We start from the raw sequence: 22405 nt of genomic DNA, 5'->3' as shown, positions 1-22405 counted from the left end.
TTTTAACATGTCGTTTGGTCTTGACAAGAGTTTTCCACAGCCGTACACAAAATGATTTAAAGTATGCTAGCCTTGACGTCAAAATTTCATTTGCCGTCACATTCAGATTTCTATACCGTGCTTTAGTTTTTATGATCTTCGTATTCTAACAAACTTGCACATGATGAAGTTAAATCAAAATTGAAAAGAAAAATATGTAAACGTATATAAGAGGAATTATAATCGCATTTGCTATGGTTCCTGCAAGAGTTTGAACGCAGGTGTTACATATTTCCAATATCTGATTCCGCGATTGTGCCGGGTCCCCTACCGTTAACACATTAATATACTATTGAAAAGAAGGTGTTTAATATTTGTAAAATATTTCTTGCTTTTATTAGTTCTTAATGTATATCAAGCGTAAATGACAATTTTCATTTAAGAGCGTTCATTACAAGGAAAATTAAATACAACTTTTCAATAATTTCCGCCCTTGTTTTATATTGTTGTTTTTTTTTCTTTAAAACTCTTGATAAATATAGTTTTTGTTCTGTGTGTTTGAATGCTTTACTAAAAAAAGGAAAGTGCGTACGCAATCCCACCAGGTAAAAAAAAAATCCGATATTATTCGTAGGATATTTAACTCACGTTAGCGATGCAGATATTTAACTAGGTATTGGGGTTAAATATAACCAGTATTTTTGCACGTCTATATATATGTTTACAAGATTTATGCTCTGTTCACCTGAATTAAGCGCTTCCTTGATCCGTTGGTGTAGTATTCTGAATGCCTCAAATGTATGTAAAAGTAATTCTAAGTGTGGCTTTGATGACTGGATCTACATTGGGATACGGTAAGTTATTTAGCGAATGGCAGGATTCTATCTACATTATGATGTGGCTCAAAAATATTTCATTATGAAGGCTTTAAAAAAATCGCCAGCATCTTACATGTATTTTATCAATGGTTATATCCTATATAGCACATGGAATGTGTTCTGATAGCTTATCATATTTCTTCTTTTTAATAAACATAATTTTCATCATTGTTCCATTTGAGTACCTTTTCTTCCAAACACCCGATGAATTCAAGTTAAACTTCAACATTAAACATGTTGTGAATGCTCAATGTTTTGTAGTTAAATAGGTAATTTATTTCACGAATGGGACAGGGTATTTTTAAGAGTGTGAAGCACGAGTGAATAAATATAATAAAAAAATCTGTCTCACGAGTGAAATTAATGCAACATTTTACTACAAAACATCTAATTTTCTATTGATTACGTTTTCTTTGATTTTTTTTATGCATCTGTTTTTTCGTTACACAATGTCATAGGCTGTGATGTTATAGTTGAGCTGTTAAGACGTCATAGCTAAGCGGTTGTGAGATTGAAACATTGTAAATATGGATTTCCACAAAACATTTGTAGAAACTTTGACAGTTTTAGTAGCTGTCACATGTGTCAGGATGGTGTTATTACCGTCTTCCTTGGAAGACGGTATACAGAGTTGAAGTATTTTACAGTCTTCGGACTTTGCACTTCCTCTCTTTTGTGATTGATAGAAATTGCATGATGAGAAAATTTTCAATTATTTCATTGGTTGAAATGCTGTTCAAGGCAAGGGAGATAATTTCCTGATGGTCTAATTTTCGTACGACTTGCCAATTTTTCAAGATTTATATGACAAAACGAACAGTGGAAATTGACAGCAATTAAGGACCCTCTATACACTAGAGGAAAATATTTTTTGGACATTGAGAAAATTATAGTGTGTAAAGATTTAAGAGGCAGTCCACCAAAAAACCAGGCAATGGGTGGCACATCGCATGTCATGGATTTTAATTATTTTTTGCATGTAGACTTATTAAAGCAAATGTTTATACATGGCAACATCAAAATTTTTTTTAGTGTTCCTCTAGTCCTGTTTTTGGTTAGTGCTTAATTTTAAGTGCAAAAAGGTCAACAAGTTGGTTAAAAATTTACTACGTTTTTGTTTTGTTTTATTTGAAACAAATACTCAAAAACTGGATATGTCAATAAATATTATTTATAGTATAAACCCTTATCTTTTATAATATCAATGAATAAGACACCAATTTATATATCTTTAGAAAAAATTATGTGGTCTAAACTTGAGTTAAGCAAGTGACTTAATGAATTCACTATCCAATTTTCATTACGTTCTAAAATCCAATACATTTAAATGTCAAAACTTTCTCCTCATGTTATTATGAATACAAAGTACAAATTGTTGAATCAATTTAAAAAATTGGTGGGAACAGGTATATTGAGAGAAATAAGAGGCGTCAAATTATCTACTTTTTATAAATTTATCCAAATTAAACCGATCTCGACCGGAATTATATAAATAGGAAAGCTACTATGATTTCATCATGATACTTGGTTGTTTTGTTTTAATATGGTTTACAAATTACTTGATTTATTTTTAAACATGTTTTCTAGGTGGCAATTACCATTAATTTGTTTACTTAATAATTTTGCATCAATTTCGATCGGGATCGGTTTTATTTCAATCGGGATTGGTTTCTATATTAAAAATTAGAAATATTTTCTAAAATCGGCTCTTCGTTGTATTTTATCGTAGGAATATGTCTGTATTTTATTTCTTTTCTGTGAGTTACATGTTTTGGATGATTTTATCCATAGATTACATATATCTTAATTACTAAATGTTTTTTTTCAGGTCCATGATGATCTTTTTAATTACTTGTAAAACATCTGTTTGATTTCTTGATACACACCTATTCAAAAAGATATTTGTTTCATGTAACAATTAATAGCAAATTTTAAGCTTAATAAAATATCTCATTTCCAAGGAAAATATTTTTCTAAATTATCTGGACTAAAAAGAAAATCTAAAAAAAAAAAAAAAAAAAAAATAGTCCTGCAGTGGCGAAATTATACATGCACGTACTTTAATCCTGCAAGTATTTTTTATGTGTACAGCCTCGGCTTTAATTCCAATTTTTTTCATCCATTCATCATATTAAGGAATATTTTCATGCTCTAAGAAATTTAATTTGAAATAAATAAGAAAAAAACCTGTACACTTACATACATATAATCATGATAATAGAGCCCAGAAATGATCGCACGAAAAAAAAAAAAAAAAAAAAGCGGGGGGAGGGAGTTTCGTCTGGGCGGCATCCGTTTTGTAACTGGTTTGATAATAATGAGATATTTTGGAAATTTACCAACCTACTGACTTATTTTAACTCAATATAAAGTATAAGGATATGTGGAACAATTGTCAAATTTTAAAAACGAAAATAAAAAAAAAAAAATGTTCCATTGACTCATCTGCCGTTTTAGTGTCAGCTTGAAGTGGGGCGTCCAGCAGTAGAATTGGCAACATTTTCCTCATTAAGTAGTAAATTAATAGAATTCTATAACTTTTTTTTCTATTTCAGATTTTACATTTTAAAAATAAATAAAGTTTAAACAGAATCTGAACCACCGACACTAATAGTAAACAGCCATTGCTAATATTAGTGAAGTGGGATGTGACGAGTACTTTCGTTCTTACAACTGTTAAAACTTATTCGGTCCGACAGTCGTATAATGCTGATATTTGATATTACTGCATATAAGTTAACATATTCAAGTATTAACAACACTTCATGAAGTGTACATCTCGACTTTGCTGAATTTAATGTTGCGTAAATTTGGAATATTCATTAGTACTGAATATTAAGAAATAATCCTTAATCTTTTCACATCCAAATTTTATCCTATTATGATTACTGTAAAGACGTTTTGTACATGTATAAAACTACTTATCAATACTGACTTGTTTTAAAACATCTATAGCTGAGGCGTCGCCCGTGAATAAAATACATTCTGGATCACAATATTATTTAATGCACTCGGAAAAGTAATTGGACAGAAATAGAAATTATTTAACGTAACTTTTTAAAAATCTTTTTCTTTGCACGTTTACATAAATTCACCAACTTCCGCGGAATATTTGCAACTATTGTGACGCAATATTAGATAGGTATTTGACGTCACTGATACATCAATGGAAACGTGGTTTCAACCTGAATAATAAAGCAAATTTTAGACTAAATATTATGTTTGGATTTGAAAATTAATTCCGTTTTTGAAAATAAACCAATTATTTTTAGTTGAATGATATTCTTTAGCGTATCAGTTCTAAATTTCTCACAGGGGTTCTGATACCACTGGCGGATTTAAGGGGGGGGGGGGGGCGCACGCCCCCCCCCCCTAAAATTTTCAAAGTATGACATGACTAATATTAATAATGCCATTCTTTGGTTTTATAATCAATGGTCAATTAAAAAATGGCAATTTTATTTAATGACCAAGTATCGGTTTTCTTAAAAATCAAGTCTGAAAACCTTGCATTCCCTAGGCTATGAATATTATCTCATAATTATTCAAACCGGAAAACGTCTCCCGATTTCGTTTGAAGGGTAGACTACACTTGTCAATTTCCTATCATGATGCAAGGAAAAATACTGCAATATTTAAAGGCTGGTCGAAGGTAAATACTATAGTAAATGAATTTAAAATCAGACGGTCTACGTTACAAACCCGCCCACTGATTGATGTATTTATTTATCAAATGGTGTAACTATGCAGTAATTTACTTACATAGATACAAGACTTTTTTTCATTACACACATCTCATAATCTTTCCATATAAATGGAATTTAAGGTCAGGATGTAGGTTACGATGGTGTAACGTCGACCACCTGGTTAATCTCGACCGTTCATAAATACCTTAAAATAATTTATTTATAATCCATTATAGCGTACATACATCTACATGTATTTTATGCAGAAAGAAAATGCATTTTTCTTATACAAATCAGTGTCGATAATAATAGGCGGAATTTATTTCTTCACTGGAAAATTACATCCAAGAAGAAACTTTATCGCCCGAAAAATTACGGACGAGTATTTTTAAACCATTGCGGGGCATTATCAGTTTATCACCTCTGAAAATATCTTGTATATATAGAAAGACACAGTGGATATTCCTGGCGTGAAATTTATCAACTATGTTTAATTTTGCAACTTAAATTCATACCTTTTTAATTTATAGTATTTACAAATAAAATGCAAATCAGTTGCCCTTTTCACAAAAAATCTTAAGTTTTTGCATAGGATTTCAACTTAAGAATCTCTTACGACAAATCTTAAGTGTGTTTCACGAACGCATTCGTAGCAGATTGAACTTAAGATTTTACTTACGACAGACTTCATCCCTAGCAACGACTTCAATATGCTTTATAATCCTTAAATAAGTGGGTGAAAATAAAAATACAACTTAGTTTTAAACATTTGTCAGCATAACAAACATTATTGACAACAAATATCGAATGCAATCGTTTGTGAAGCAAGGAAGTTAAAATCTGACGTCACAATCACAAGTTTGACGTAAAAGTAGGTCATATGAAAATCTTAAGTGAAACTTACATCGTAAATATTTTGTAGTGTATTTCATTTAATTTTTCAACAATGATTGTGAAATAATATAAAATATTATTGGAAGTTGCTTTTAAAAGTTCAATTTAACGTGTATTTTGATTTTTGCGGTCTTATTTTTACAATAAAATCGGTTTTAAAATATTAAGAGAGGGTTGGGGCTCTCGTAAAGTTACGACAGATTTTGCACTTACGACTTTCTTAAGAATTTTTGTGAAAACGATTTTTATCATAAGTTTTAACTTAAGATAAAAATATATCGTAAGATTTTTTGTGAAAAGATTCACAGCTGAACAGAAATCGGCCGAAGTTACCCATGCATGAATACGGCGTCAGCGGGTAATTCAGTTAGACAAATGAAAAAGACGCAATGCAATTTGTTACCAGAAAAAAATCATGACCACCGTCCGTATAAAAAAAATATTAGGATAAGTATTATGTACAAGAATACTCCGTAGAAACTAGTTCTATAACAGTGAAAAAATCATCTGTTCTGTTTACATGTGGTTTAGATGCCTGCGCATATACATGTATATACATTTGTAGCATGCCTTGACAAATCGGTAAATCAGTCTTTGGGCACCTGGTGCACATCATGTCTTCAAATTAGGTACATTTTGAAAATTACTTCTTTTTTTGTCAGCATTTTTTCACAATCTTTTATGTTTTACAACAGAATAATTTAAAATTAATATATATATATATTTAAATTAGAGGTGACGCGAATAATTTCGTTTATATTTGCACATCGATCGAAAATCCCCGTGTGCGGTCGAAGTTACCCAACACGCATATCTTGTAAATCGAACACATTTATTTTATATCATGACGAATAATACATATAATACAATGTAATCTGAACAATAAAAGGTATTCCGAAGGAAAATGGATCCAGTAAAAGTTGAACGTAATACATGTAATAGGCAGTGACATACTTGAACAAATCTAAATAAAACAAAATAATAATCGGTCGAAATTACACCACGGTACTTTGAAAAACATTCTGATTTTTGTGACTTCTTGTATATCTAGGTAAAATGCTATTTTTAAAATCTGATCTTGTTTGTTCGTTGTTTTTTTTTTGTTTTTTTTTTTGTTTGTTTGTGTGTGTGTGTGTATGTGTTTTTTTCTCTTTTAAAAAGTGAAAAATCGTAGTGTACATAACTAATTAATACCACTATTTTTGTGTCTGGTTTTACTCTTAAAATTCACGAAAACCCAGGAGCTTCCAAGGGCTTCGCCCCCTGGACCCCCACCAGGGCTTCGCCCAGACCCCCTGCCTGAAAGAAGTTATCCACCCCCCCCCCCCCCCCCCCCTAATCACAAATCCTGTATCCGCCCTTGGATAGTAAGATGTTTAGATGATTTCCCGATGCTACGGGAGATAACTCTTGCATCACAGAATTTCATAAAAATGACTGTCTATTTTGCAAGAAAACTACTATTGAAAATATTTTTCCCACTGATTTTATTTTTTGAATTGAAAGATGAAATATTTCTTGATTTAGTTTGGAGTGAATTATAGATCTGTTGAAAATGTATTAGAATTTACAGTTCTTTATTTCCGACCAACATTCAATGGTTTATATAGGGGAATTCAAGAACACAAAACAAAACATTATTTTAGTAAATAAGCTATTTTCAAACAAATCTTTACTTACATTATTCCATATGGACTACATTAATATCATTTTCAATAAAATATCAAATATTCGTCACATTCGATGTGCGGCCTATTAATACAAAACTGCCTGGTTTTCTGGTGGACTGCCTCTTAAGTATTGAGCTTATCTATCACATTTTCAACATAGGGTGCCTTGCATTCACCCCCAAGAAAAATGTTCAAAGACAATGAAGTACTGATGAACATAAATCACTGTTGTTTACTTAAGTGGGCAAAATATCTGCAAATGAAGTGTTTTATCTATTCATTTTGACCTATTAAAGTGTTATGAATGCTTGATTTGATCACAAATTAATCAATAAATTATACATTTCAATTTATTTTATTCTTGATCAAAGGGCAGATCACTCTACTTGCATAAAAATACCACAAAATCATAACTCTCTACTGTGCAGTGTATAGAGGTCTCTTAATTGGAAATAACATGCTAGTTTTTTTTATAGGAATTACCAAAAAGCGTTTCTATATGTTCATTGTTAACAGAAGTGATCTTTATTGCATGCAAGCTTTACAGCTTGTATGTATTCTTTTTCCCTTTGTTTTGCACTGTCTTTCTAATCTCGGCAGCACTCGGCAGATTCGTACCTCACAAAAGTGACGGAATCAGTCGAGGTTTGCCGAATGATCTCAGCAGCCGAGTTAATGTTTACGGAGACAGCCGAGCATCTGTTAACGTTTCACTTGGTAGGGCTTATGTCAGAAAAAATTAATGAAGAAATACAAAGCCAAGAAATTTTCAAGAATTATACGGCCTGATAAGTTTAGGTCAGTTTATTGTTTAAGGTTGTTGCTAAAGACGGTAAGCTTTCTTAAAAAGCTCTACTTGTTTACTCTTTCTTATAACAGTCGGAGTGGTGTTTTACAATTCTCACAATGACAAAGTATAATTTATGTATTCTTTCCCACTGTGTCAAAATAGTGCTTTAATTCAATAAATAAATTACATTATTTTCTGTTGAAAATTTAATGAAAATGTAACTCCTATTTAATAATTAATTATAAATAATAGGGCATAATAATATTCGAGACAATTATTTTTTTTTTATCTATTAATTAATTATTTTTTTTTCTATTTATTTTGTGTGTTTAAGAAAACATTGCTTTACTTAAACCAACTTGGCAGTATGCGGAATATAGCTCGAGGGATGGTAGATTCCATGCCAGTAATGCTGTTGATGGACTTAAAAGTAATCTCTCAGCCTTGGGAGGACAGTGTGTCGTATCTGCAAATGAAAGAAACAGTGCCACATGGTTGGTGGATCTTAAATCCATCCTCAGCATACACCACATTACGATTTATTATAGAACAGATAACTCAAGGTGGGGTAGGTATCAGTACTGAAGGGGGACATGTTCAATAAAGATTTGTAACTGGGAATCATTTTATAGGAAATACCTTAGTTTAAGCTTTGATGTGTGTACATGTAGATAGTACTTGAATTGTGTACTGATATGAAGGTAGCCAACATATGAATAAGTTTATATTGTCTTGCTCTTTCATTTTGAGCTGACAAAACAAACGTAATTAAAATATTTATGCAAGCTTGATTCTTAAAAAAGCACAAACACACAATAAGTTATCTCTGGCAAATTTTTGTGTGTGTGTTTTTTTTTTTTTTTTTTTTTTTTTTTTTTAATTCCAATGTTCTCTTTAATTATTTACAATTAACACAAAACTTGTCTTCTAAAAATATATAAATCCATATGATATTGCATTACATGTAGAATTGATAAAATAAAGATTATATTACAGTATTGTTTGCTTAAAGAGTATTTTAATGGACTAAATTAAGAGTTGAGTTTTACAGTGCCACTTTTTTAAGTAAAGAATATCCCCATTACTTATCAAACAAAAAATAACTAATCTCCCCCTTATCGAAGTTACCCCCACCCCCAGAAGTAACCATGATTCATAAAGTATTTATAGTTTTAATAAAAAAAAAAAGAAATAAACAAATTGATTTAAGGGGGTCGAATTTTCAATAGAACAAAGTCCATTATATGACGGAGTTCATTAAAAGACACAATTGCATTCGAGTGAGATTTAAAAAAAAAAATTGCAATCAAAGTCCAAAATAACTGACCAGTGGTGATAGTTGATACTAGCAGAAAAGCGAGTGAATTTCTTTTAAATATATTTGGAATGGTCAACTTGGAAACTTTTAAAGACCTCAGTTGATAAACATAACGCCACCATTGATGTCCCAATATATATTTTTGAGAAAGGTATGAAGTCATAATTGAGCAAGAAAATGTTGTTGAACAACATGGACTTTGTGTGCAAGATAAACTTAGAGTTAAACTATGGAAGTTACAGACAAATTGTTGTTTATGTATGATTATAAGAAAATAATTTACAAAGTGCAATGATTAATGGGTTATCTCAATTTGACGTAACGATTTGTGTTCTAGGACTCTAAAACTGAGAGATATTCATGTGTATTTATGTTCGCTTTGTATTTCATTTTTGAGTCACGTGTTGATATTAAGTCTTTCTTTATTACAAGTGTATGCAGGAAAGACTTCTTTATACTGTATCTTTTCAATCCCTATAAGAATTATAAAATATAAAAGAATCATAATTTCTTGAGATACGGTACATTCATAGCCATGGAGCTATCGATTAAGGTTTATTTTATCTTGCAACTAATTTACGATATTATAATGATTAAAATTCGATTAGAATTCTTCAGTTTGAATCAGTAATGATTATACGAATGAATTGATAAATTGTTTTTTAAAGACTCAAAATAGTTTATTTAGGCCAAATGATATTTCCCCCATGGTATTATTCAAATGGTGCAACTCCAAAGGACAATTGGATAATTTTAAATTCACATTGCTGTGTCACACTGTATACACAGTGTAATAAACACTATTTCGCAGGATGTGCTTTTCACCTTACGTCAGAGGTAGCTGTGACATGTACTGTGACTAATATTAAGAAATGATAGTTAACTTCCTCACAACTATGAATAAATTGTAAATGCAATGATTTACCTTCTGTGTACGCTAGAGCAATTACTTTGTAATAGTAAAAACTGTTTTCTAACAGCAGATAATGAGTTGCAACGTCTTTTAATGAGAATCGGTAAATAGTGAATGTTTCATGTAAGCATACTTTCATGCTCTCAATGCTACTATTGTTCTTTAGATAGAGTTGATGGCTACAACACAAGATTTTTGGGATTTTATGTTTACATCTCGAACACAACTAACAAAAATGATGGAATCCTTTGTTATCATGACACGAACTACACAAAATCAACCATTCCACCTGTAATCAACATACGATGCCTTTTCCATGGAAGATATGTAATCTATTATAATGAGAGGCCGCAGTATTTTCAACCGTCTAGTGAATATTCCCAATATGCATACAATGAGTTGTGTGAAGTTGAAGTTTACGGTAGGTTTATGCACATGATATTGAAAACAAACTGTTATCAATTTTTGAAATAAGTCCCTTCTGAAACTCTTTCAAAATAGTAAGCAAGAAATTATTTTGATCAGCGTAATGTGGCATGGTGACCTTCAATAAAGTAGCTATGGAAATTGTAAGAATGATACACCGTTTACTGCAAATTTTGAGAAATATCTCTTTTACAAGAAATTGTTCATCCTTAATTATTTCATTTTTAGTTTTAAATCTTTGACGATATTTTTCTTTTCCATGAACCTTTTCAAAGAGTATATTTCGCAGTTAAACAGATTTATCTTGCAATTAAAAATAAATTTCTGCCCCCGTTTTATCTATTTTATCAGCAAATGAATTTTTTTTCTGCAAATTGCCATACTAGCTTACAAATTAAGGCATATAACTTAATTGTCATTGTCTGGATTAGATTAGCTGTTCTGTCATATTATTTTCTATGGGCCTACGGACCCGATTTAAGGATGATTGCGTTTGCGTGATGGCAATATAGAAAAAAAATATTGAAATATGCGCCTATACTATAAAGAATCCAACGTGTTCCGAATGTCACCATGGCGTGTAAATTACAGGGATTATTATTTTTATTTTTATTATTGTTTTCTTTAGACTGAAGGTATATCCAATCTCAAAAAGGTTTGTTTTGATTAATTTGGTAGTTATACAATGTACATGTAGTTTCTTAATTCCAAAACCGTGTCAGAGCGATTCCGCAATTTTCTGTTACATTGCAGGTATATGGGAGACATTCTTACTGTGGCAAAGGACCGTTACTAGACACTGTTGGATTATTCTTACTATGTCTAGACACTTCCTTCTGGGGGAGTTTTTAAAGCTTAAGTCTTTTAACCCTCTTCCCCGCAGTCTCGCATTTTAACGCATATACCATTTCCTATTTCTAACGCAAAATCGCGCATATACCGTTTCCCCGCAATCACTCATTTTCACGCACTTTCAAAAGTAAAATTTAATCGTCAATTTAATGCCAATTCCCTTCTAATTTGTACTTGCTAAAACTTCATAAAATAAGAAATGTTATAATGTTATTAAAATATTACGTCATAATTATTTACGCTAAACTTTAGAGAAACTTGTACCTCGCTATAAAGTGCTTGCGGAGAAAAGGTAACGTCATATTTCTATGACGTGAACATTAAGTGTATGTTGCGTCACAGTTCAGTAAGTTGTAAAGAGTTAAGCATACTTTTACAGCTTTCTCAATAATTTTGGGCATAGATATACTTTAAATTTGAAAAAAAAATCACTTTCTTCATTCATAAATTGGTATCGCATCCATCAACATCTAAAGGTTATAATGGTCAGAATTCACAAAAGCCGAATTTTTCATCTCTAGATTCTGCATACTGAATTAAAATTCAAGGTTTTCATATAGCGAAGGTTGTTTAACCGTAGAGTGACCAGAGATGTTATATAAAATCTTGTTTTCAAGAACGTCTTTTGAATTTAATAAAATATATTTGAAAAAGCAAATGATTTTTCTCGGGAATTTAAATGGATGCATGCTCATTGGAAAAAGTGTAGACATAAACATCGTTTAATTTTCTTTAAAAATATAATAGATTAAAAATTGTGTTATATTTAGAAAATAAAATGCTTAAATGTAAATAGAGAGAGAGAGAGAGAGAGAGAGAGAATACAGTGCCATTTTTCTTACAACAACCGAAAAATTGCGCTTAAATTCGTAAAAACTGGTTTTGCAACTTTTAATAAGCGTACAAAAACGTAATATATACAACAGCTGACATGACTAATGCGTTAGAATACGTAAGAACCTAAAAGAAATCGTTCGACTTTAAAACAAATTACCTAAAAGTATGAAAAGTTTATATGGAATGTATTGTAAAATGACAAAAAATTTACTCCTCTTTACGCTGTGGATATTGAAAGTTTTTTTTTTCCTCTTTTTTTTTTTTTTCATTTTTATGCCTTTAATTACCTTCCAGTGGTCCTTCAGGGAATCGCTCTTGGCTATATTAACCTGGAGTTTTATAAAAAAAAAATTATGTTTTACGGCTTTGTGACTCAAGAAGTGAGAGAAGGTTGAAAGGATTTGGTATCACAACATTTGCAAAAGAAAAGAAAAATATTCAACAAAAGTGTGCCATAGATTGTTCTATAAAAATAAAGTTGTTAGCGTGCGAAAAAGGTTCAAGGGGATCAAATTCATTTATTGTGTTTTACGCCAAGTCGGCAATATTTCAGCCAAATGGGGATCAAAGTGGACATAGGGTCATTCAATGGAAAAGGCATAATATACAATAGTGGTTGAAGTATACGGCAGTGAAGTCAACCGAATAGTTTAACATTATCAAAACAAGACACTGTAGGTTTTGTGGTCAATCATAACATATTCATATGCGTTTTGGAATAATAGAAAGTCAATATACCGTAAAACTTCTCTAATCTGGACACCACTGGTTCCAAAGAAGGCAACATCTCGGATTTGACAACATTTAAAACAACTGAATTTACTGCAAGGGACTTAAAGTTAACATCGTATATGAGAAGATTTCGGACAAGTTTCCCTGTAATTACCACAAATAGCAATTCAATTAGTTATAACATTGTTATTTTATTAAGGATGTCCTATTGCTGGCTTCTATGGATCAAATTGTTCTATCCCCTGTGCTGACAATTGTGGGAACGGTTATTGTCACATAGAGAATGGAAAGTGTTATTGGTGTAAGCCAGGATATAAAGGTCCTTATTGTAAACACGGTATGATTCTTTCAATTCACTGTTGATTAAAAAAAAAAAAACAAAAACAAAAAAACAAAAACAATATATCATGTATATTTCAGAACAGAATAATGTAAATCTTGGAATGCTTCCATTTGAAATTTCCATTTGGAAATCTCAATAACCTTGAGCAGAAAAAAAAATCTTGGTAAATGCATATAAGATCCGCATTTCTTTTAGCCCCTCTTTCAAATGGATCACGGGGAAAAAAATCATTTACGAATTGTTTAGAATTGAAACAACTTACATTGTCTTTATATATTATGTCATAAAATCTACTTTTGAATGTTTAATTTAACATTTTGGAAATAATAATGAATAAAACTTCCAATTTGCACTTTTTTGTTAAATTTGCAGAATGTGATGGTAGAAAATATGGACAAGATTGTGAAGAAAGCTGTGGAGCTTGTCTGGGTTATAAACAATGTCACCATATAAATGGGTCATGTCTTGAAAGCTGTGACAGTGGTTATAAAGGAGAACTTTGTACGACTGGTATGCTTCATCTTTTGCAATTATCGCATCAATGTACTGTGCTTCTTAATCCATACAACTTTCTTGTGATTCATTGTTCTGTTTTAAAAAGTGTAGGAAACGAAATGTCTTTCAATGTTTATTTTCATCTAAAAAAAAGAATAATAATAAATTTTACTTGTTATGTTAACAAATATTTCTTTGTCACATACAAGGTTGTTTTGGTTGGAAGTTTGGCATTAACTGTGAGGAATATTGTAATAAAAACTGTGGTGTACAGTATAAGTGTAACAGCACGACCGGACAGTGTGAGGGTGGATGTCAGCCAGGTTGGGAGGGTCCAAAATGCGATCAGGGTACATAGTGATCCTAAAATCACCAAAACATTATAACTTCAAGATGAGTTTTTATAGTTTATATTCCTTTTCGGCTATCTATTTTCAGATATTTGAAACAACCCGTGAACAGTAAAAAAAAAAAAAAAAAAAAAAAAAAAAAAACAAACAAACAAACAAACAAACAAACAAACAAAAAAAAACCCCATAAATTGCATGCACTTCAACATTTAACACCAGACATTTTCAATTCTAACATTTGCAAATCACATACCAGTCTTTTTGCGTGATATAAAGATTTCAATGAGATGCTAATGAAAAATAGCGTAAAGTAAATATTTATTTCATGTTCGGTTCCCTTTAGTCTGCAGCAGAAATAAGTTCGGAGAAAACTGTACTCACTTATGTGGATTCTGTCGATACTCTCCTTGTCATCACCTAAATGGGTCCTGTTTAGGAGAATGTGCAGAAGGATACCGAGGAACTCTATGCATTGAAGGTAACATCCCACTCATACTTTCCAAGCAATTAAATATGGAATTATATATTTAAAGTGTAACAGTTTAAACATCCCTGCAATAGATCTCAGTAGAAGTCGTTCATTTCAAAGTATTTTTTTTTTTATCTCTTTTTAATTCTCTTTCACTACCGTATCGATATAAATTGACATTATAAATGTCATATTTTATACATCTTTGATACATCAGACTAGATATCAAGTATTTCAAAATATCACTTTTTAGTTTTCTTTTCAAATTTGTTTTCATATGGAATGAAACATGGATTCAAGTGTTGAAATTTGATTCAATGCTAAAGATATCTCAAAGCATAATTTTCTTCTTTGAAGTTTTATATGAATTTATGCATTCAAATGATTTTTACCTTTTACCTCTCCTAACAGTTTGTAAAAGGAAAACGAAAAGAAAACCTATTACTTAATTCGCATATAATTTTGTGTACGAGAGGTTAATGAAAAAAATTCTTGGACTATTGCCTTAGAAATAAAACTGCATTAGGTACATCAATGAATTTGCTTGCATTTAGTTAGCATCATCTTTTCTATCTAGAGAATAAACCATGAATCATAAATTTTATTTTCTAATAAATTGCTAATGTTTTTGTAAGCAATGGTATGTCAAGGCAGCGCAACCACAAATATGACGTTTTTTCTACTTGAGCGTTACCAAGAAAAACTCTTTTGATATGAGCATTTGCCATCAAAAATTCCATTAATTCAGACATGTGGTACAGCACAATTGTCCACTACAATTTGCAACTTTTACCCCATTCTGTAAGATCTATGAAATTTCATCGTAAATTTTATATGGAGTGTCAAAACAATTAAAGGCTTGAAAATTACATCAAAAAGGGGGAGTTGTTTCTTTTTTCCAACTTTCTATAAAGTATGGAAAAACTGGTATAGTTCTAGTGAATGTTTAAACGGGCAACAGAAAAACAAAATGCCGAGTACTTGCTTTAAATGCCTAGAAAAGATTCAAACAGATGAAAGATGCTCAATTAATGTCGATTTGTAGTCAGTGTGTCAAAAGTCAGTCACGTCGAAAAGTGACGTTGATTATGTATGGTGGAAATTGAGCTTCAACAAGCTTAGTATTCTGGCATAACCAAGTGAGGATCTTTCAGTATGTATAGATCTATTTGCAATATTATAGGCATTGAAAGCAGCTTTTCATGACATTGTAGAATCACATAAACAAGACAGGCTTGAGTCCTTGCTTAACTCCAGTTAATCTCATCAAGATAAGTGTATAAGGTAGAGAGAGTAGACATTTAGAAACAATGACGATGTCGTATGCCATGAAACTAAACAGCGACAGCGCCGGGTTATCATATAATGTCTTTTTGAATTTTATAATAATTTGGCAAATTATCAACGTATCAAGCTAAATTTTTCAACATTTCTTAAACTGTTGTTGTTTTATGTTCCTTATAATTTTTTTTAGCACAGACTACATAGTATTAATTTTATCGCATCACTCCACGAACTTTTTGATAACCCCTCGTACTTATAATACTACAATACCTGTTCATAGCGATTTACAAATTTACTTATCGTCGACTGTTAAATGCTTCTCCACAGTAGGCACTCCCAAAACTTTCAGCGTTATCGAACCAATTACAGTCTTTTTCTATATTTCATTATCGTATTTTTTCTTCCTTTCACATATATTTAACGCAATAAACAAATTTAAATGAAGTATTTAATGAATAATAACCAAAAATCTATAAAACAATGACTACTGTAAAATCACATATTGTCGATGGGTCAATTTTTTGAGGTTTTAGAAAAAAATATGGGTTTGTGGGGATTTGATTTCGTGGATGATGAATTGTTGCGTAGTTATATATATGGAATTTTACTTTCGTAGTGGATATGAATTCGTGGGTCTCTTCATACCCCATAAAAAAAAAAAATGAAAATCAACCCCCACGAGAATTAGTGATTTCACATATTTATATTCATATTGTGCACGACGACATATATCTGTAAAACATAGTTGTGGTCCCATTATATCAACAATAGGTAAATCAATGACGATATTTATACAATAGAATAGCTGACATGTCATCTAAAGGACAATTGTTTAAGTGAGCTTTTCATTCCTGGGAAAATACATTTAAGGAACACAGGCATTTGGCAATAACTATACCTTCGCAATACATTAGCTGGTTGAGCGATAAAATCGGTTGCATCATCTCTCTAAATAAAACAAAAAATAAAAAACAAAAAACAAAAAAAAACAAAAACAAACAAAATAAACAACAACAAAAAAAAAAAAAAAAAAAAAAAAAAAAAAATTGTTTAGATAGTACAATTGGGCACGGATCTGTAAGGACTGTTAAGGATGAGAAATTTTCGGATAGTGAAAAGGGAAGACAAAATCATACAGGCATCCACAGTTCTCTTTTTCTGTAGCTGGTGGCAAATTTAATTGCATTTTGTTTGTTTGTTTGTTTGTTTGTATGTTGTTTACGTCCCTCTCGAGAATTTTTCACTCATATGGAGACGCCACCACTTGCCGGTGGAGAGCTGCAAATTTTGTCCTATACTCGGGCCATTGAGCAGTGAGGGATCTTTTTTGTGCCAGCACTTACTGCGACACGGGACCTCGGTTTATACCGTCTTATCCGAAGGACCGGTCTCCACGTCCCACAGTGGGATTCGAACCCGCGGCGTAATGTTCAACTCCTCACTCCGCGACTCTAGAGCAGACGCTCTAACCACTGCGCCACGCGGGCGACAATTGTTCTTTGTAAGCATATATGAATTGTCAATACATGTTATTTTTATTAGACTTAATCTTTTTATTATCAGTTTAATATTCGATTTTTTAACAGAGTGTGAGGCTGGGTTTTATGGATATAAATGCAAACAAGAGTGTAGCCTTTTCTGCAAGACATCACGTGACTGCAACCACGTGACAGGATATTGCAACGATGGATGCATAGGTGGATGGCAGGGTGCAAAGTGTTTGCAAGGTGGAAAAGTTTAAACTTAGCATTACATTTCAGACTGCATGAACATATAATTTAGAATTCAGAAGTGTCTAACTTTGCCCAATTGAGGGTTTATACCTGTTACATTTATTTGCAGTTGCGGAAAAAATGGTAGGTCTGGAATGGTCATCACGATTCTACGCCGTTCTTGCAGCGTTGTGCGTTTGTATAACAATAATTGTGCTTTTGATAGTCTACATATGTTATTATAGGTTGGTAAATATACATTATCTATATATTGATAAATAAGATATCAATTAATTATTGAAAGGGAAATTTTACCTTCCGACAGTAATATATGATGAAAGGCATACTTGTATCTTTTATTGATACTTGTAGTAGGAATGTTTCATTCCTTTAATATTTGTATCATATGATCAATCATGATTATTGATATTGATAATATAATAGGAAGGACTATACAACACGGCGAATCTCTGAACTGATATTCATAAACTTTAAAAAGTAGTTGGTATCTGGACATTATATTTCATCTCATTCATCTCTGTAGAAGGAGGACCAACAAAAGACTTAAGAAACAGAAGTTCAAAGGGAATAACGAGACTAAGGCGGGGAAAGTAGACCTCGGAGTCATTTCTTGTAAAATTGATGAAGATGAAAGCAGCAGATATCAAGAGCTTGGCCAACATACACTGCCTTCAGATTATGACTATCTTCGATAATGCCCTCCTTAAACCTACACATAAAGTAAACAGTAAACTTTATGTATACAGATGGTCAATGCATCTTTAAAACTAAAAAGCTTTGATTGAAATGTGCATCTAACATGGAACTGGGAGGATGAATAATACATGTGATTAATTAAAAGATTTATATATTCTTTGTGTTATTGTCCTGTTTTTGGAAAAAGATAAAAATTGCTAAAATTGCATGCATATTTTTCCGTAATGAGGATTATTTGTTTCTTTATTTTTAATTCCAACTATCAATATAATCAACCTAATCATTTTTCGAACAAATGTATGTATGTATATATATATATATATATATATATATATATATATATATATATATATATATATATATATATATATATATATATATTTTTTTTTTTTTTTTTTTTTTTTTTTTTTTTTTTTTTTTTTTTTGATATTTAACTTTACTTGAAAGAAAAGTATGCATGTATAGATTTTTCTAACCGTTTGCACAAAGATACAAAGGCTATTTATTTTCTTAATTTCTCTAAATGAAAAAAATAATGCAACTCTACTTCCCTACTCTACTTTGCAACTACTTTATTTTTCTATTTTTGAGTGAAAATCAACAATCTTGCAGATGGGACTGGAAGATTTAATTGATAAACGCTGCAATGAAAGTAAGATATATCATATATCTGAGATGATAAAGTAAATCTTGTTGATGATAAGTGCGACTTGATACGAAAAATGTTATTCCGTAATGAATCTCGCTAGCAAAAACGGACACTAGAAAAATATATATAAATGTACATCTAAGATGTCTCCAGTGTTTTTAAGCTCATTCCAATTGTATAATTTTAAATTTGATGGAAAAAAGTAAATTAATGTAGATGTTGCTCATATATGCATTTTTTGCTTTTATTCCTCTGTTCGTCAGACATGAATCTCATTTTTAAACATATCGTACATGAATGTTGATAGCTAGTTAGATGTATTTAAATAAAGCGTGCATTAGCATACCTCATGAATAATTTATGGCATTTATATGAAAAAAAAAAAAAAAAAAAAAAAAAAAAAAAAAAACCATTCAGTCAAATAAATGAAATAATTAAAAAAAAAATACAAGTCTGTTATTCAGATATAAAACTTGTAACCTTGGAATCTGTAAACATCAGTACGACATTAAGGAGATAATAAGAATCGGAGTCAGTCCATTTTCAATTAGAGAAACAGTAAACATCCGTAGTAAATCGGGGGAAATATGTTTACTAATGTAACCATTGTACAATATTATTAGTAATCTCAATTTTCTAGCTACAGAATTTACTTTTGAACAATTTATATAATGATGTTCTCTCCTTTCAACAAAATTAGGGCAATTTATGATATTTTCCTTGTACTATTTCCTTATTTTGTTTATTTCTTTTCTCACAGTTTAATGCTATATCATACGGTAAATTTGATGTGTTGTGATTTTTTTTTAATTTCAGAACATTGAATGTCTAAGATTCAAAGAATGAATTTTAATAATAAATTCTTACTACTATATAATTCATTCAAATTGGTTGAAAAACCATAAACGTCGATTTCTTACGTAGATCTATAAATTGGTTGAATTCTATACCACATTTTTTTTCGTTTAAAGGCAGCTCATTTTACCATTCCTTATTGATTGCTTGATTTCTGTTCTGCCTTATGGCAGACTATATGTATACCTTCTTGCTGTAACCGCCGTCATAAAATGAAATAGTTCAAATGATCTAGATAGTATTAAAAATGATCAAGGTATAAATTAAACCATTTTCACCATTGAAGTTTGCACAATGGCGTATATGTGAAGACGGATCAATATTTAATTTGAGTATGTTTTAAACATGTGGGCCTTCGTCCACTGAACAACCTTCGACGAGTCGAGTGGCAACAAAAAAAAAAAAAGAAGTAGATATATAACTGCAGCAAATGTTTCAGAAAAGTGAAGATAAAGAACAGTATTCAATCTCGAAAGTCCAATGAAACGAAACGAATATGGAGCAGAGCAAACACGGACCTCAAAAATTTAGAGGTGGAATCAGGTGCCAATAAGGAGTGAGCATCCCCTGCCGACCGGTCGCACCCACCGTGTGCTCCTTGTCATGTTCGGGACACAAAAACCGGGAATATCCGTAGACAGTTCAGTGTATAAATAATGGCCTAACAATCAGTTTGAAAAAGGTCAGTCAACATTTGACTCAATGACAGGTTGTATGTGCTGACAAGGTCATTGTATCGACTGCAAAACCATTCACGGTAGCTCAGTCTGTAGAGCGCTCGCTCCGTGATCGGGAGGTCGTGAGTTCGAATCTCTGCTGCGACAGACCAAAGTCGATAAAAAATGGGTAGCAACTGTTCCTTCGCCATGCGCTCAGCACTTTGAAGTGAAAGTTGCGGGTCCTTCGAATGAAACCTTAAAGAACCGAGGTCTCGTGTCACGGCAGGCGTTGGCAAGATAAAGATCTCTCACTGCTCAATGGCCCTAAGTGCCGAGTAAAGGTAAAAATTTGAAGCCCTTCACTGGTATATGTTGACGTCTCTAAATGAGTGAAAAATTCTCGAATGGGACGTTAAACAAGGTACACTCAATCAATCGACCAAAAAAAAAAAATTGCGAAAAGATGACTTCAAACGAGACTGTTGATATCCTTGTTTCGTCAACTTGTTTGTCAATAGCTTGCCTCGTTTTAGAAACTGTTTATACGTAGAGCATGCTCTTGCGTAGCGATTCAACTGAGAGACATAAACGCCATATGCAGGTCATAAGGGTATATTGCTACATAAGTATGCGTGATTCTCCAAACGATTCTCAGCGAGACATTGCAATCCAAGCCATGGAATATATGAGGCTTACACGTTTGAGCAAAGGGTAAAATACGCAACATTGTAAACATTGAATGTAAAACAAAAGCCTGTAGGGAAAAAAGCACAGGGAGTAGAAAATAGTGTCTGAAACTACATTTTAAAAGTCTTTTCCCACTGCTTTCTAACGCCTTACATGTGCAGAAAATAATCTTTGATAGTCGTGTCAAGGAAAATAAATCCATACACGCAAATCTGTTGTTACGTTACATGCGTCTGTGTTTTTGTCAAAGTCAATGAATATATGCACATCGGATTTCAATTGGCCGGAAAGAAGGATGTGTAGTGGTGTATAGTGTCATCCATCGCGAGCACTTAAACAAGGGACACAATAATCACTTCATAATATCTTTTCGTTATGTATTGCATATGTTAAATGCATGTAGTTATTGTTTTCATATAATAATAATAATATTCTCATTCAAATACATAGAACCCTCTACATTACTTTTAAAGATAAAGCTTTGAATAATAAAAACGCTAAAGTGTGCTGATGCAAATGAAAAGTTTAAATATTTAACTGCATTTGACAAGGATTTCATCTAATGGATATTGCTGAAAAGGAAATTTAAAGAAAAAGTTTAAAGTTAACGAATACTTATAGTTTTGCTACTAAGGGAAAGTGTACATTAGTTATAAAGGGTTGCAGTAATAATAAAAATTATCATCACTTATATACATAAATTTAGACTTTGTAAACTTTAGAACGTCACTTCTTATTTTAACTTCTCATTGAAGATTTGTATGAAGTTATACATATAGATAGGCACATAAAAATTTTAACAGGGCATTGTATTACATCCACGATTTTTTGAAATTTACAAAAGGTGAAGATAAGTACCAAGGGTCCATCTCAGAAATCTCAGCGAATACGATTCGTAAAGAGGGCAAAACCACTGAAAACACAAGAGTTAGGATAGGATCTGTCGTAGGAGAATGCGTGTACTGTCGAATAATCTCAATCGAAGTGAGCTTTCTGTATGGATCAGGTAAATGAAGTAATCCGTAGAAAATCAAGTGGCGGGAAACATGTCAGTCAAATTACTTCCAAACGAAAAGTTATAATTGCAAATAAGGTCATTATATTGAAACATTCGTTACACAATACGGACACTGTCGCATCAGTGAACATATATACTCTATTGGTGGGGGTATTTAAATTATCCCCAAAAGAAATGTATGCTGAGCTTTAA

General features: G+C 31.6%; 1 protein-coding gene across 1 annotated transcript in view; it reads left to right on the top strand.

Moving 5' to 3' along the window:
- The first annotated feature begins 758 nt into the window (after positions 1 to 758).
- Positions 759 to 22405, top strand: part of LOC133203148 (uncharacterized) — a 36252-nt gene continuing 14605 nt past the window's right edge. The window contains exons 1-11 of the mRNA XM_061338993.1: positions 759 to 833; positions 8232 to 8465; positions 10295 to 10549; positions 13175 to 13312; positions 13691 to 13828; positions 14023 to 14163; positions 14507 to 14641; positions 17503 to 17643; positions 17759 to 17873; positions 18173 to 18303; positions 22040 to 22154. Coding sequence (XP_061194977.1) covers positions 767 to 833; positions 8232 to 8465; positions 10295 to 10549; positions 13175 to 13312; positions 13691 to 13828; positions 14023 to 14163; positions 14507 to 14641; positions 17503 to 17643; positions 17759 to 17873; positions 18173 to 18303; positions 22040 to 22154 — 1610 coding nt within the window. The 5' untranslated portion in view covers positions 759 to 766. The remainder of the gene's footprint in view (positions 834 to 8231; positions 8466 to 10294; positions 10550 to 13174; positions 13313 to 13690; positions 13829 to 14022; positions 14164 to 14506; positions 14642 to 17502; positions 17644 to 17758; positions 17874 to 18172; positions 18304 to 22039; positions 22155 to 22405) is intronic.

The sequence above is a fragment of the Saccostrea echinata genome, unplaced genomic scaffold (assembly GCF_033153115.1).
Source record: "Saccostrea echinata isolate AGI-Se365-2 ecotype Australia unplaced genomic scaffold, CSIRO_AGI_Sech_v1 ptg000048l, whole genome shotgun sequence".
NCBI classification, from domain to species: domain Eukaryota; kingdom Metazoa; phylum Mollusca; class Bivalvia; order Ostreida; family Ostreidae; genus Saccostrea; species Saccostrea echinata.
This window is presented reverse-complemented; position numbering and strand designations above follow the sequence as displayed.